General features: G+C 45.9%; 1 protein-coding gene across 1 annotated transcript in view; it reads right to left on the bottom strand.

Annotated features, from left to right (window-relative positions):
• The window catches only part of Ctnnbl1 (catenin beta like 1), a 174,015-nt gene that overhangs the window by 46,316 nt on the left and 110,015 nt on the right, over positions 1-17,684 (bottom strand). Inside the window, exon 11 of the mRNA XM_036184644.1 lies at positions 13,622-13,803. Coding sequence (XP_036040537.1) covers positions 13,622-13,803 — 182 coding nt within the window. The remainder of the gene's footprint in view (positions 1-13,621; positions 13,804-17,684) is intronic.

Consider the following 17,684-nt stretch of genomic DNA (forward strand, 5'->3'; position numbering starts at 1 on the left):
TAGCCTGGCTAAGTCAGTGGAGAGACGCGGTAGCTGGTACCAGGGCTTCCATAGAGGCGAGAAGGCGAGAGAAAAACCGAGCTCTAGGGGAGGGTCTCATCCAGAGGAAAGGACTGGAAAAGGCGGCTTTTGTGGCTCCTTTTTTGGGGGGAAACAGGAGGAGAGCACAGGAAGGGATGCTATAATCCAATTGGGCCTAAGAAAACAGCCTGGCTGCAGCTCAAGGGGTGGGAGTGTGGTCCGGTGAAGAGGGCCAGCCAAAGCCTTAAAGACTGTGGCTGGAGGTACCTCCACTTCCAAGAGTACTAGAGGAGTACCAGACACTCAAAGGTCACTTCCTCAGACTGACCAAAGGGAAACTTACCTAACTGATGCTGGTGGAGTGGGTGCTGAGCGATTATTGAGCCATAAGTTGAGTCTGTTGCAGGAGGGCTGGAGATGAGGGATAGGGTCCCAGTACAGCTTTGACCAGGAGGGGAGAAACATGCACTAGGAGAGCCTATCCGAGTCACGACACCAAATGTAAGCATTGCAACTCAGATGGGAAGGTATCCTGGCAGCTGGAAGCCAAGGAATACTATAAAGTCACACCCCACAACAAACCTCACACAAGAGATTTATTGGGAGGGAAAAAACCAGGAGGGTGGCTGCCTCTGCTCAAGCAAGAAACAGCAGCAAACTGAACAGGATCGAGGGCTTATAGAGAATTTCTTGGGAAGGGGGTGGAGCTTTCCAGGGTGGAGATTGGTGGAATTTCAAGTCTAGAGATTGGGCTTTTCCTCTGCAGGGTGGGGGCAGGGTCCAGCAGTTAAGAGGATTCTGTGGGTAGAACCTGGCAATTAGAGGTCCGCAGGGGAAGGGCCTGGCCCCTGGCTTGAGGGGCTTACATACAGGCTCTATAAGATGCCAATGACAGCAATGTTTAGGTTGTCACTCTGTCCCTTCTGTCTTTTTCTAAATGTGCTTTCCCCTGACATTACTACTCAATTCCTACCAAAGTGTGACTCAGGAGGCCACACTTCTTCAGTAAGTCTGTTACTGACCTCCACCTGTTTTTTTTTCACTATTTAGCTGTGATGTGGCGCTCTCTCCTTTGTGTCCACAGGGCCTCAAACATCCTTCCGCCTCTCACTGTGGCATAGAAAGGCAGGCTTTCTGTTTTCTTGGTAGGCTGGGGCCGCATTCATCTCCCATTTTTACCTTGTAACATAAATGCAGGTTTCTGTCTTACCAGCTGGGCTGTGGTTTGTTCTCTTTCCACCTAAAACACCAGCCTGGCACAAAGAGGGCCTAATGTTTTGCCTAATGAAAGAGCATGCAAAGCCGTGGTAACCTATCTTGGGGCATCTTTCTGTAGGAATCAAGCCAACCCCTCAACCCTCCACTCCCAAGTGAAGGCAGGCTGGAATGGGAGCTTGAAACTGGAACACAACAGACTGGCACATCCTCCAGGCAGATGGATTTCACAGGGCCACAACAGCCAGTACCCTGAAGGCCAGGCTAGTAGGCCATTATTAGAACAGCAACTATCGTGTCTGGTAATTCCTGTCATGACCCAGTCTTTCTTTCCACAAATTGGTTCAAAACTGGGCTCTATGTCCACAAAAGCAAGAGTCTGTACCCCACATGTAAGCACAAAACCTAGAAGAGGTAGGGATGACTGTCTTTGAAGGAAGCTAACATTAGTAACTATATCCCAACCACTGGGAACTGACTATAGGGCACTCACAATCATTACTTTGTATAACCTAGGGGGAAGATTTTACCAGTCCTGCTTTACTGTGTGAGACCCTCACTCTATTCTCTAAGACGAAGAAGGAGGCTGAGACAAAGGTATCTTAACATAGATAGACTAAGGCCAGTTTCAAGCTCCCAGAAATGACAGCGCCAGCCCCAGGAACTTGAAAGTCCAGGCATCTGGTGGCAACTAATTAACAAAAGAGTAGCCCAAATGCCGGACAAAAGCCAGGCCATTTGGTGGTGACTGATTAACCACTGGAGGTCTCAACACCAGAGATGGGCTGTAAAAGTTCTAACAGCAAACGGACAAACAAAAATAAGATAACACAGAGGCCCGGGAAGATTTAGCCAGTTAGAATTGTACCCCTACTAACTCCCCCACAACCTGGAGGGACTCGTGGTTTTCGCCTCACAAAGACTCCTCCCTGCCTCACTGCGCTGTGAGGAGTGCGTGCTTGGGACGAGTTCCCTGCCAGGCTTGTACTGCGCAGCGTCTACAATAAACCTTGCTGTTGCATTCTAGACATCCTTGGTCTTTGGTGGTCTCTCTGGGGGTGATTTGGGCATAACAACTGAAGTGGCATTCAAGTTCAAACAAAAGGAATAACTTGCCCAAGAATACCAGGCGGCCTGTGAGTAGAGTTTGGGGCTGAAGCTGGTCAGTCTGCCTGTAAGAGCACTCCACTGCCGCCGCCCTGGACTGCTTCAGCACAGACAACAGCAGACCCTGCAGGCCCAGCTTTTGGGAGAGGGTTTGAAGTTGATCTCAGCTCAATTCTGCATCTGGCACTTACTTGCTAAAAGGTGTTTGGTGGCTGACAAACTCCAAGAGTCATGGCAAAGAGAAGAGAGAAATGTCTAATTGCTAAAGCTGTAAAGGCCTGTGTCTATTGCTGGATAGCTTGTTTTCTGCCCTGTCTCAAAGGCAAGCACACCCTCTCAGTCTTCCTAGGGGCAAACAAAAGAGTGCTGTGATCTGTATGGGAGAATTCTGTGTATAAATCCTACAGGACTTGAGCCAATTAGCAAGCCAGATCACAACATTCCCAATCAGTCTGCAGGCCTGATGGGAGGAGCCCCAGCCCAACCAACGCTTGTTTCAGTGTCCCTAGGGTGTCATCCTTGGTGGTGGGGGTGGTGGTGGGAGGGGTGGGTGTGGGTGTGGGTATGGGTGTGGGTGTGGGTGTGGGTGTGGGTGTGGGTGAGACAAACAGCTGGAGGGAGAAAGCCAAGTGATCCAGAAAGTGTTCAGTTACAAGGTTTTCAAACCCAATACAAAACAGCAGGTGTTTTATCCTTTGTTCAGCACAAAGGGTCCATCAGTACATGCTTAATGTCATCACACTTTCCTTCTCATTGTTCTATTATAAATAACTAACTTGTCATTTTTAAGCTTGGGGAGAACATGAGTTGAGTTTGCAAGCTCTGGCATGGGTTATATGGAAAAGTGGGGACCTGGGACTTCCTGGTAATAAAGCCTCTCTGAGAAGGGTTTTATCTGATGTCCCACACAGGACTGGCACACATACTGCCCAGCTCCAAGACTGGCAGGTTCAAGAAACCAAAAAGTCTTTGTCAGGCACATACTGCTTAAACTAACAAGATAGAAGAACATAAATGAGAAACCATCCTCATACTAGCACTACTACTAATGAAACTAAGAGCATATTTAGTATCATGTGTGTTTCAGAATAGCCAACAAGTCAATATCAAAATCAAACAAGGAATGAGTCCAAGGTGTTTCTGATATGACTTGCCCAGGTGGCATATTGTGTGTGTGTGTGTGTGTGTTCACTGCAGCCTCAGATATGAACACACCTATGAGCACCTCATACCAGAGAACGCTGCCTGAAAGACCTGCTGAAACTACTGTGTGCTATGAGCTGGTGTTTTACTGCACACACAAAGTTTTTTGCTCTTAGGGAAACATAATGGTTTAATTGTGGAAAACAAAGACTGTCAATATTTTCCTACCGTTATTCCTCAGCATCTAAGTATTGATTTAGTGTATCTTTTAATTGTATTGTTTTAGAATGTTTGATATTAAAAACTGCTGTTTGAATTGCTGACTTGGGTTTCATAAAAAGTCATTAAGTGAATTTTGGCTTGGTATTAGGAGAGAAATTCCCAAGAATTTCTGAAATGATCCTGAATATTCTTCTGTATTGTGTGCTAAGTGTTTATGTGAAGTGGTATTTTCAACATTGGTAGTTATAAAACCTAAACTCTGAAAAATATTGAAGATGCTCTATACCAAATATTCAGACAAGATATGCATCCATCTTATTAGTATACAAATTTGTTTTCATCTTTAATAAATGATAAAATTATATGTATACCAAAATTGTTTTAAAATAACTTTATGATTTATTATCAGTAAATACTGACATTTATCTATTTATTTATGTGTATATAGATGCATAGGCATGCAGTCCCTGTGGAGGGTGTGTGTATGCATGTGTATATATGTGTGGGCATGCAGTCTCTGGGGAGAGAGGAAGCATATGTGTGTATGTGTGTGTGTGTGTGTGTGTGTGTGTGTGTGTGTGTGTGTGTGCATGGGCATGTAGTATCTCTGGAAGGTGTGTGTATATGTGTGTATAAGCACAGGCATGCAGCATCTGTGGTGTGTGTGTGTGTGTGTGTGTGTGTGTGTGTGTGTGCGCGCGCATGGGCATGTAGTATCTCTGGAAGGTGTGTGTATATGTGTGTATAAGCACAGGCATGCAGCATCTGTGGTGTGTGTGTGTGTGTGTGTGTGTGTGCATGTGTGTGTATGGGTATGTAGACCCTGTGGAGGTGTCAGATGCTTTGGAGCCTGAGTTACAGGCAGTTGTGAGCTACCTGAAGTGGGTGCTGGGAACCAAACTCTGGTCCTCCCCAAAAGTGGTAAGTGTTCTTAGCCACCATGCCATTTTATGTTTTATAATATCCAGGATTACATAAAAATTTTTTGAGTGAAAACATTTAAGCAGTTCTGCTCTAGCATACTTAGCAAAGTGTGATGCCTGGAGTCAGTGCTATGTAATAACCACCATAAAATAGCATTTATTAATAAGACATGCTCACTATTGAAGTCAGTTCAGTCCTTCCAATAACTCAGGAAAGTGAGTAGTGCGTTCATTCTTAGAGACTAAGGAACAAGTCTGTACGGAATATTACTGAGCAGCTTCTTTAGCAGAAACATCGTTAGATCACATGGTAAGAAATATGGATTCTTGGGGCCAGCCTGGTCTACAAATTGAGTTCCAGGACAGCCAAAGCTGTTACACAGAGAGACCTTGTCTTGAAAAAAACTCAAAAGCAAAATAGAAAAAAAGAGAAAAAGAAAAGATGAAAGAAATACAGATTCAGTGATGCTTTGAAATACTGGCCAAGCTTAACAGCAGCAGCATACACTATGTGGGCGCTACATAAATTCATTTACTGACTGAACACCTATCATGCACCAAGCACTATGACAGGCATTAGAAATGCCTAACACTTTCACCAAGTCACTACAACTTATTCTTCGTAAACTTCTGTAGCAGGAATCTTTTTTTTTTTTTCTTTCTTTCTTTTTTTTCCGAGACAAGGTTAACCAGGCTGTAGTTCCTCATCCTCATGCCTTAAACACCTTTCAGCTTCCTGCAATTACTTTCCTGGGATTAAAGGCGTGAGTCACCATGCTTGGCTGTATCCTTGAACACAAAGAGATCCAGGTGGATCTCTGCCTCTGGAATGCTAGGATTAAAGGTGTAAGTGCCACCATTTTCTAGCCTCTGTATCTAGTGGCTGTTCTGTTCTCTGACCCCAGATAAGTTTATTAGGGTGCACAATATTTTGGGGAACACAATATCACCACAAACTGCACAGCTATGACGAAATATCTGCGACAAACAATTTCAGGAGAGAAGTATGTATTTTGGCTCATGGTTTCAGATTTTGGTCCACATTGGTGGGCTCCATCACGTCTAGGACTATGTTGAGGAAGTGTATCATGGTAAAGGTGGAGTGGAGCAAGGCTGCTCACCTCACAGTAGCAGAGAAGTAGGAGCCAGAGGGAGAGACAGGAACCAAGTTTAGCCCCACAGAACATAGCTCCAGTGACTTCTCCAGTTAGGCCCCACATCCTCACATTTCCAAAATAGTGTCACCAGCTAGGGACCAACCTTTCAACACATAAGCAGGTGGGGAAACATTTCACATTCAAAATGAAAAGAGCTAAATAAGAGTCCCACTACATGATGACCTACAAAGCACCAAAGTTATAATGAATCAAGGTTTTCTGATTAAGAACTCTTGTAAGTACCCCAGCAAAACAAATATGCAAGCTGTTTGGGCTTATGAGAGCAAAAACCAACAGCAATAACTCTGGGAAATGAAATCTGTGATCAGAAGTGGAGGGAGTCTGAGTCCTCATTCAGTCAGCTACCCACTGTAGGATCTGGTCATGATTTCATTGAGGCCCTTTAGAATGGGAAATAACCCTGAGGGGCTGGCTATTGGAAGGCTCCAAACCAATCAGCTGTGTAGAAGTCTTCCTGTAGAGTTACACACTGTGGTGACTAAGGGGCTGGCCCATGTCACCATCTCCCTTTCCCGGGAAGTGTCCTCTTCTCTAAGGCCCTTACTCTGTTGTCTTCAATAATGAATCCTCTTGCCGGGCGGGTCTTTGTAACTGCTGATGGAGTTCTGTGGCTGACATCTGCATACCCATCTTTCTCCCCATGCCTATTCCCTCCTTTCCTAAACCAGAAGTTTGCTAAAAGATGGGAGTGTCTGGCTCATTTACCGCCTTAGAGACTCTGAAAGAACTGGGTACTAGTGCTGCAGAAAGTTCAGGGAGGGGAGTGGGGGAGGAGGGGAGGGGAGAGGAGGGGAGGGGGCAAAATGGCACCACGGAGAGGGCTCCAGGGAGACTTTTGTGAGGCAGAATTCACAGATTAGGATTAACTGCACACAGAGCATTGTAGAGGTAAACATGAGGGGTTGGCTTCTGTGGTGGCTGGCAGGTAGAGTGTGGGGCTACTTGTGGGCTGCAAGAATTGAGTCAGGGAAGAACAGGTCTGCTGTCTATGTGGAGTATCTGTGAGTGATTAGCTGTGCCAACCAGGGCTTGGGAGACAGAAGAGGTTGAAGACTCGGGAGCCAAGGACAAATGGAGGTCAAAGCCTCAAGAAGAACACCCAGGCCAGTGTTAGGAGGGCCTGACACTGTGATCAAAGTGAGCAGGAAGGCTGAGTAAGGGAAGGCAGAAGCAGGGAATGTGGAGAGGGAGGCCGGGAAGAGCACATTCTGCAAGACTGGTGCTCCACTATCTTTCCTGTGCACACAGGACCTGCCACAGCCTCAGTCTCTGCCCTATTTTAACCACAGCGTTAATTCCATCCAAAGTTGCACCAAAAGATGGCATGCCATCTTGCTTTACCAGGAGTCTTAACAATGCTTCCTTTCCTAAGGGCTGGCCAAAGTCCTCTCTTGTCTGATTGCAAAGAAGCCATGCCCTTTCTCATCTGACCCTGGCAGGATCTGATGAGTGTCATGGGAACCTGGCCTGCTCTTTTGTTGTGTTACAAGTCTAGGAGGCCTCGGGCATCAACATGTTTCCTGACATGTGGAGTTGATCGAAATCACTTAAAACCCTTCCCTGACTACAGGAAAGTCTTCTTCAAATCGCTGACCTGTTATCAAGCACTGTCACTGTGGATAAGGTGGAAATGCATGCACATGCCCAGCAAGCATGCTACACACCTACACTGCTTGGGAGCTCACCCCCTCAAAGCTCTTAACAGCCTCCAGGGGAACCATGTTAAAACAGCGCAATTAACTAGAACGGCTACAAACTCAATAACTCACCTACCTAATGAGGCAATGCAAGGAAAATTGGGCCTATTTTAATAAGAATTTAAAAGAGAGACGGGAAGTAAAGGTCAGATGCCATTTCTGGATCCCAGCTCTTTTCTCCTCCCTGCCTATGCTGAAGTAGTTAATACCAAGGAGATAATACACACTGCAATTCTTTATAAATCCAAGGAGGCAGCCAGTCATATTACTGCACTCAAGGGCAAGTGATTCTTTCTGACCCTCCCCCACACTAAGTGCTTCCCCAGATCTATTTCTGAAGGTTTTATTATGCAAACCTGAATGGATTTCAATTACAATAATTCTTTTCCTTCTCCACCCTGACTCCTGAAAGAGAAACTCAATTACCAGCAATTTGAGGTTATAAGGGCAGTTTTGTTTCCTCTCCTCTCTGGAGTCATGGCAGTCTAGAAGTCCTCCTTTCTCACCCCCTCCTGTCACCCGAGGGGGCCATAGCTGGTTTATGACACCATGATGTGCAGCATGACCTCTCCACCAAGATGGAGCTTTCCTAGGGCCAGAGAGATGGCTCATTTGGTAAAGTGCTTACCATGCACAAGGATATGAGTTTGAATCCCCAACACTCATGCAAAAAGGCAAGCAAGCATGTGGCGCTGGCCTGTAATCCCAGTGATGGAAGGTAGAGACAGGAGGATCCGTGGAGTCAGGAAATCTTGCAGAATAGGCAAACTCTTGGTTCAGTGAAAGACCCGGTCTCAACATTTAGGTGGAGAGCAATGGAGACATTGACCTCTGGCCTCCACATATACCTGCACACACCCAAACATGTATGCACACATACCACACAGCCTTCTATTGTCAAGCTCTCCTCATGACTTCTAGAAAGGCTGGGTTCTGTGGCCAAAGCAAGGGTGAACAAAACTGCTGGCGATTTTGTTGTGGAACAGAGTTAACACTTTCCAAAGCCAACTATTTAATTGTAGGATCTAATGTATGGCATATAAAGCCATCCCTATTATCTGGAAGGGATTAGGCCCAGGGCTGCCAAAGATACCAAAATCTGTAGCTGATGAAGTCCCTTAAATAAAATGGCACAATATTTGTATATAATCCAGAACAGTCTCCCATATTATTTAAATCATCAAGCCAGGTATGGTAGTACACAGTCCTGAGGAAAATGAGGAGTTCAAGGCTAGCCAAGGGTGTTTGTCTCAAATTAATCAATCAATCAGTCATTTCTAGATCACTATAATACCTACTGCAATGTAAATGCAGTATAAGACAGTGTTACACTATATTGCTTGAGGAACAATGACCACACCCTGAAGAGTGTGCACATGCTCAGTACTGACCATTCTTGTTACTCACATTCTCGTCCACAGCTGGTGAACTAGCCCACAGATGTAGAGCCCATCAGAATGGCAGTCTCACTATGTGTGGCATTTCACTTGGTCCTTATAGATAGCCAGAGTGGGAGATTTTAGCCTTATCATTTTATAGATGGGCAACTGAGGCTGAGGGAGAGAATTTAGGAGTGTGCCCAAGATCACACAGGATTAGCAGTAAACCACCTGTATCACCCCAGGCTACACTGTCACTGTAGTTACTTGGGACAGGTTCTGAGGCCTGAGACTGCACCAGAACGGACTCAAGCCAACCAGGATGTGTGACAAGCCCAAAGCTTGCTAAGAAAGAAAAGGGGGAGCTCCAGACAGCTTCCAGACTGGGGACTAACTCCCTGCCCACGATGCTTAATTAGGAGTCTGATCACAGCAAGAAGCTTGTCCTGGGCGGTCCTTACCTATGATGAAGTTCTGTGCATACATGGCCCTTGAGAGTACAGCTACAGAGGGAGACCTCTACTATCATCTCCAAGCCAGTGAGACAAAATCCAATGTGCCTAGAAAAGCTGGATGAAAGACCCCCTTATTCCAGGCATCTATCACTTGACAACCATCAGAGCAAACTGCAGTCAGCTGTCTGACTTGAGCTTTGCACAGTTCTGGGGAAGGGCTCAAGCCTTTGCCTGACCTCAGTGAAGTCTTGCAGGGGAGTCGCTAATTTAACAGCCACCAGACAGTTGTTGTGCATTTGTTACACATCAAGCAGCAGGCTAGGCAGTGGGACCCAGAGGTGACAAGCCCACTGATTCTTTAATGTCAGGTGTCAGAGGACCAAGTCCAGAGCCAAGATCCATTAAGTAGGAGGCTCTGTCTGAGTGCAGGGGTGCCTATTCTTCCTGTGAGAGAATCCAACTGAGGACAGAAAGGAGGACTAACTGGGAGCCAGGACAACTGTTGAAGAGTCAAGTGCTGCTATGCAGGAAGGGCACAGTGGAAGCCTGAGAAGGATCTAGTCACAAACATTCCTAACGGCAAGAGGCTACTGTGCTCTGGTAGCACACAATCCTGGTGCACTTGCATCAGACAGGCGTGGGAAGCAACAAGAGCACAGGACTGACCCAGGGAACAAGGCAGGGCAAAGAAACCTGGCCTGATGTGCCCCATCAGCCCTCCCCTACCATGCAAAGCTTATGGACCAGTGTGCCAGGACACAGCAGCTGGTGGGTGGCAGAAGGCACAGATTTCTTCTTGGGCCTCCCTTCTCCTTCTGGGTGCACTGAGTGTAGGATGCACAGCTCATCCTCACCAGCCATTACAGCCCAACATGCCTTCTAGGAGCTGTCTTGCCAAGTCATTGCCCCCTCTACTATAAAGTTATCAAATTCCTAATGTGGGCACTCTAAAGGCAATGTACTGTCACCAGCATGCCACCGGGCACATTTTTTCAGCAGGAAAACAGCTGCTCACTGAATCTGTCACTTCTTCCTCTTCTCAGAACCTGCACATGAACAAGAGCTGGCTCAGGGCTGTTTTCCTGAACCTTCTCTCCACACATGCTCAAAGCAGTGTGAAGTCTCTCAGTAGAAGCCAGCAGATTGGCCACAGCAGTGTGAGGAGGTGGCTGGCTTATGAAGCAGCTTTGACAAGTAGGACCTAGCCCTCAGAAGCTAAAGGCACAGCCACCACAGCTTTTAGTTCACTAATCTCACTCCTGTACCTTTTAGACTAGGGATCTGGGTGGGGTGGGGTAGGGGCAGAAAGAGATGGCTCAGTTGGTAAAATGCTTGCCTTGAAAGCCTGAGGACCTGAGTTTGATTCTCAGAACCCATTTAAGAAGTTAGTCAGGCTATGATCAAAAACACTGATGACAGTTTATGTTGGAGAGGATGTGGAACAAGGTGAACTCTCCTCCACTGTTGGTGGGAGTGCAAACTCGTATAGCCACTTTGGAAATCAGGATGGCGGTTTCTCAGAAAAGTGGTAATCAATCTACCTCAAGACCCAGCCATACCTGGACATATACCCAAGGAATGCTCAATCATACCACAAGGACACATGCTCAACTATGTTCATAGCAGCATTATTTGTAATAGCCAAAAGCTAGAAACAATCTAGATGCCCCTCAACTGAAGAATGGATAAAGAAAATGTGATTCATATACAATGGAGTACTACTCAACAGTAAAAAACAATGATATCATGAAATTTACAGGCAAATAGATGGAACTAGGAAATATCATCCTGAGTGAGTTAACCCAGACTCAGAAGGACAAACATGGTATGTACTCACTCATAAGGGGATACTAGATGTAAAGCAAAGGATAACCAGATGGCAACTCATAGCTCTAGGGAGATTAGCTAGCAAGGAGGACCCTAGGAAGGATGCATGTATCTCCCATCAAAGGAGAAATAGATGAGATCTTACATGAACAAACTGGGGGTCAGGGTGGGGTAATGGAGGGCAAGGAATAGGGAATGAGAACATAGTTTAGAGCTGGAACAGGGAACAGAGTGGGAGAGCAAGGAAAGAGATACCATGATAAATGAAGACAACATGGGAATAAGGAGAAGCAGAGTGCTAGGGAGATTCCCAGGAATTCACAAGGATGACCCCACCGGAGACTACTGGCAATAGTGGAGAGGGTGCCTGAACTGGCCTACTCTGGTGATCAGACAGGTGAATACCCTATCTGTCATCATAGAGCCTTTATCCAGTGACTGATGGAAGAAGATGCAGAGATCCATGGCCGGGGGTCAGGCCAAGCTTCAGGAGTCCAATAGATGAGAGAGAGGACAGATCCTATGAGCAAGAGACATCGAGGTCATGATGGGAAAACATACAGAGACAGCCAGCCAGACTAGTGGAAACACATGAACTGTGGACCAATAGCTGTGGAGCCCCCATGGTACTGGACTAGGCCCTCTGGATAGGTCAGACAGTTGTTTAGCTTGAACTGTTTAGGGGGCCCCCAGGTAGTGGGATTGGAACATGTCCTTGATGGGTGAACCAGCTTTTTGGAGCCCAGTGCCTATGGTGGGACACTTTGCACAGCCTTGGTGCAGGGGGAGGGGCTTGGACCTGCCTCAACTGAATGTACCAGGCTCTGCTGACTCGTCATGGGAGACCTTGCCCCAGAGGGGGTAAGGATGGGAGGTGGTTTGGGGGTAAAGGTTGGGAGGGAGGAGGAGGGAGGAGAGGGGGATCTGTGGTTGGTATGTAAAATGAATAGAAAATATAAGTAAGTAAGTAAGTAAGTAAGTAAATAAATAAATAAATAAATAAATAAATAAAAGAATTTAGTCAGGGTGGTACTTGTACTGGAGTGACAAAGATAGGATCTCTGGCACCTGCTGGCCACAGTGGCTTAGCCAAACAAGTGAGCCCCAGGTCAAAAAAAACAAGGTGGACAGCTGCTGAGGAACAACACCTGAAGTTGTTCTCTGGCCTCTACATGCACACACACACACACAAGCGCACACAGCTGCACACACATATATGTACATAAACACACAAAAACTCACACCCTGGTCCCTGTGTGAACTGATTTTCCCATAAGAATGAACAAGGATACCACCATCTTCTCCACGGTTGTGAGGCCTAAATGAAAACGCAAACACCACAGCACAACCAGAATCGGCGGGACCGAACAGTGACTGCTACAGAACTATCTGGATTTCCAGGGCCCCTGTCTCTTCTCCCAGGGCCTCTTTCAGCTGAGTTCCACCAGGGATAGGACAAGGGCTGGCAGCGGGGCTAACTCGTTTACAGCTAGCTTGGTCAAAATCTGACCGGCATCTGATGAGCCTCTAACTTGTTCTCAGTCTCCGAGTGCTGCCTCTCGGCTTTCCACTGCCTCTGGAGAGTTGATCTCAACACTGGGGTGATCTCTGAAGACAGCTCACTTTGAGACGCAGGAAGGTGAGGGACACAACAGATATGCAGGCACCTAGGCCAACTCTACCAATCACTAAGGAAAAAGTCACCCAACCATGGGCCACAGGTTCCTCTTGACAAGACCTGGTAAGTTCTCCTAGCAGCCCAGGTATCCCTCCTCTTTCACACGCTCACTGTCTCCTGTCTCTCTGCACCCTCCTGCACTTTAAAATAGCTATCCAACCATGTAAATTCTCGGGAGCAAGTGTCTGCTGGCCTCCAGCGGAGCTGTCAATGCCTATAAATCACTGGCCTTCCAGATTGCATTGCAGCTATTTACTGGGGGAGGGGCGCAGCAGGCCACCAGACAATACCAGGAAGACACTGGCCTGGCGGTAACTACTCTGGTTACAGCCTCACAATTCACAGCGGCATTCTGCTAGGAGTAGGCTCCATCAAGGAGGAGAAACATAAAAAGGGGAACCTGGGCTGTAAATAGTTTATTCCAGCAATTCCTGATGTTGGCTGAATCATACTTTAATACAGAAATACATGAAAGCACCACTCCGGAGGTGACATGTGTTGCCACCTCATTACTCTTTTCAAAAGGGTCTTCCATCAGAGAGACACCTCACCACAAACTGCAGCAAAGAACACAAAACCTCTCACACACTCACACAGGCCAGAGGGAGTGGACCCTCCAGGACTCAGACAAACACAGACAGGCCCACCAAGGCCCAAGGTCACCCTTGGGCTGGGCTGCTTGGCCATGAAGGCATCAGGAGACAGAGAAACAGACAAGTGCTCTTGCTCAGTGTGACTCACCCACCTCTCCCAGCGGCCCTTGCAGTGAACCCTACCTTCATGTTCCTTCTCTGTGGTTCCCACTTTCTTGATCTTCCGGGGAGACTTCATAAAGAGTGGAAAGATGGTCCGTAAGCCAAGAATGTCCACAAACTTATGGCAGTTGTCTGTTCCCTCAGGCCCAATCATGGCATGGTCCAGTACCTTCAGGGCGCTGCTCCGGGAGATCTTCTTCTCCCTATAAGCAAAAGGCATTTCAGAAGAAGCACTAGTTTCTTAATGTGTACTCATTCTACTGGGAAACAAACAAACAAACAAACATCCCCCAATAAAAATACAGCACTTAATATACCCTCATAGGAAGAAAACATTTACATTATGCTATATCTAAGCAGTTATCACACATATTATAGGGGAATATGGAATAGGAAGAATAAATTCTCATTCTCTCTCTCTCTCTCTCTCTCTCTCTCTCTCTCTCTCTCTCTCTCTCAAGCAGGGTCTTTCTATGCGGCCCTGGTTGTCCTGGAACTCTCTACATAGACTAGGCTGAGCTTGAACTCACAGAGATCTGCCTGCCTCTGCCTTCCAAGTGCTGGGATTAAAGGTGTGCACCATTATGCCCAATAAAGAATAAAATCGTCTGGTTCCACAGGATAATGTTCAAATTTCGACATGAAGTCTTATGACATTCTGTGGGAAATGCATCAGAAGACTAGAGAAGCAGATCAAACTGAGGGGCTTCAGAAGGTTTAACATTTCTTTTTTCCTTAACAGCTTTACTAGATATAATCCACATCATTTAATTTACACATTTAAAGTGTACAACTCAATGGTATTAGTGTGCTCACATACATGTAAGCATCCCACAGCAAACGGAAGAGCGTTTCCACTACCCTGTAAGAAAACCACCTACCCTTGACTGTCTCCTATCTCCATTCCCCGGCTCCTGAGCTCCAAACAGCCACAGACCTATGTTGTCTCTATAGACTTGCCTACTCTAGACATTTTAAGCAAATGCTGTTACATGTGGTCTCCATAGTGGACCATCATTCACATACCCATGGGCAGTGACAAGGGTTCAAATTTCTCCACACCTTGAAAACTGTTGAATTTTGGGTTCTAGTTATCCTAGTTGGTGTACAATGCCACCTCGGTTGTGTATGTTGGGGGCAAACATGCCACGGTATGTGTGGGAATCAGTCCTCTACTTCCATTCTATGGGTTCTAGAGATCAGACTTGGGTTGTGAAGCTTGGCAGAAAGCACCTGTTCCCACTGCAGCCCGTCTGTGGGGTTCTGATTACATCTCTGATATGAACAGAGTATGCTTAGTGTGCTTGGACACTTGTACATTGTTTTTGGGAAATGCCCTCCTAGACGCTTTGCTCATTTTTTTTTTTTTTTTTTTGTTGTTGTTTATCTATTTGTTCTTTTTCTTTTTGTTTTTTTGACATAAGGTCCCACTGTGTCACTCTGGCTGTCCTAGAACTCTCTATCTAGACCAGGCTTGCCTTAAACTCACAGAGATCTACCTGCCTCTGCCTCCTCTCTGGAATGAAAGGCGTGTGCCACCAAGTCCAGCATGCTTTGCTCATTTTAAACAGGGTAAGAACTCCTCATTATTCTGGTCTAAGAGTTCTTCCTAGGAACTTAGGACTTCTGAAGTCCCTCAACAGATCCATGATCTAATCATTTCCTCTTATTTTTACCAATTATCCTCCTTACTTTCTTGATGTTTTAGTTGTGAACCATAGCCTTTAATAGCTGAGCAATCTCTTGGGCCCTCTCCTTTCTTTCTTAATGGTATCATTTGAAGAATAAAACCTTCAAATTTTCATAGAGTTCAATGTATTTAATTTAGTCTTTTGCCATCATATGTGAAGAACCACTACCACATCCAATGTCATAAATGTTTACCATGCATTTTCTTCTCAGAGTTCTTACAGTTAGGCCTCTGATCTTTTTGCATTAATTTTGAATGTGAGGTGAGGGCTCAGCTTCATTCTTTCACATAAGAATGCATAATTGGGGTTGAGAATTTAGCTCAGTGGTAGAGCACTTGCCTAGCAAGAACAAAGCCCTGGGTTCAATCCTCAGCTCCGCACCCCCAAATGCATAATTGTCCCAGTACCATTCACATGAGAGTTTAAAGCTGGTGCTCTGTAGTCCAGCTGGCCTCAAACTCCTAATTTTCCTGTCTCCACTTCTCAAGGACTGAGATTATAGGCACATACCACCACAGTGAGTTGACTTTCAATTTGTGCTTCTTGCAGGGAGCAGTGTGACACATTCCTTTATGCCATCACTTAGGATGCAGAGGCAGGCAGATCTCTATTAGGTCAAAGCCAGCCTTGTCTACACAGTGAGCTCCAAGCTAGCTATAGTGACATAGTAAGATCCCTGTGTCAAGAAATCTCTGATAAAATAAAACAATGTATTCAGTTAAATTTATTTAGATATTTTATTCTTACTATTGTTATAAATGGATTCCTTAGCTTTATTTTTTGACTGTTCATTACAAGAAATACAATTAATGTTTCTACACTGATCTTATAAGAAGCTTCTTTATTAGTTCTAATAGCTGTAATAATAGAATCCATGGAGTAAGATCATGTTATTTGCAATAACTCTTCCTTTTCCTTTCTAGTTTGGATGTCTTTTATTTTGTAGTATTGCCTAACTGCCCTGTCTGGAACCATCAGTCCAATGCCTAAGAAGACATTTCATCTGCTGCTGACCTTGGCAGGACCATTTGGTATGGTGTTAGCTGTGGGTATTCTGCAGGTGCCTGCCATCTGACTCACTGTTTCAGAGCTTGTCCTCTGTGGTCACCTGGATCCACATAAAACAGTACGTAACAATGGGATTGTGTGACAATGGGGCTGCTCACATCATGGTGGTCAGAAAGCAGGTGGGGATGGTGCTGGAAGTCCCTCTATGTTCTTCAAGGATAGACCCTCAGACTCTACCTCATCATGGTTCTACCATCTCCCAGCAGCGCTACAGGCTAGCAACCAGATCCTTCAATATATCAATATATGGGCCTCTGGAGATATTTAAGACCTAAAAGTAACAGAGAATACTTTCCTACAACCTTACATGGTTTTCTTTAACACTCTAAGAGGTAAAGAGAAGCAAATCACTTGTTTCCTAACTGGGTACAGATGGCCAATCAACCACACAAACATGCAGTGTTTACTGAGCACTACTTACTCAGCACTGTGGTAGACATAAAGACATGACTTCTGTTCCAAAAAGTGGCATCCACTTGGGGAGACCAAATGAATGTGAAATAATCAGGAAAGTGTCCCTATGTTAGGTCCTCTACAATACCCGCTAGACACCTTTCTTGTCAAAGATGAAAGATGTCACTGTGCCCCGCAGCTTACATTGTAATTTTAAAAAGCCGGGGAACACGAAGGTGTTCAGAGAAAAGCAACAAGAAAAACCAGGGTGCGCAACCAACGTTCCCACCTCTCTTCTCCTCACCACAGAAGATCATACAATCCGCAGCTACTGAGTTTGAAGACAGAAAGAAGGCCACCGCGAACTCAGGCCTGTTCAGACACTGCTATTGGAAACTGGAGATCTCCTGTTTTTAACAAATTCGAGGAAAGGATAGTAAAAATAATTTAAGGCCTGAAGCAATGGGGATTATGTTCAAGATGGTAAGAGGAAGGGAACAGCAGCTCACCTGCGAAAAGCCAGTGAAGGCTCCCATGGCAGGGGGTGCCTGTCAACAGAGGGGTGAGCGCTGGCACTGGTGTCAGAGCTGGGGAACACAGGTGGGGATGAAGATGACAGTCTGCACAAATGTGGTCACACCAGGCCCCTGCTGTACTGCTAGGGAAGCCCAGCTCCATCCACAGCTACTGAGAAGGCGGACACTAGCCCAAGAGCAGACAAAGGAAGGGGCTGGGGTCGCAGACCTTGTGGGCGGGGAGGACAGACAATTCAGAGACTATGGCAATAGTGTAAATAAGAAACCAAAGATAGCTGACTGCGGTGGGGAGGTGAAAGGCCTATTTAAGAGAAATATGAAATTTTAAACACCAGGAGGAGGCAAACAAGGTTTGAAATCCATTGGGAAGGACTTTTTGTCTCAGGATGAAATTCT

Source organism: Onychomys torridus, chromosome 4 (genome assembly GCF_903995425.1).
Source record: "Onychomys torridus chromosome 4, mOncTor1.1, whole genome shotgun sequence".
Classification (NCBI taxonomy): Eukaryota; Metazoa; Chordata; class Mammalia; order Rodentia; family Cricetidae; genus Onychomys; species Onychomys torridus.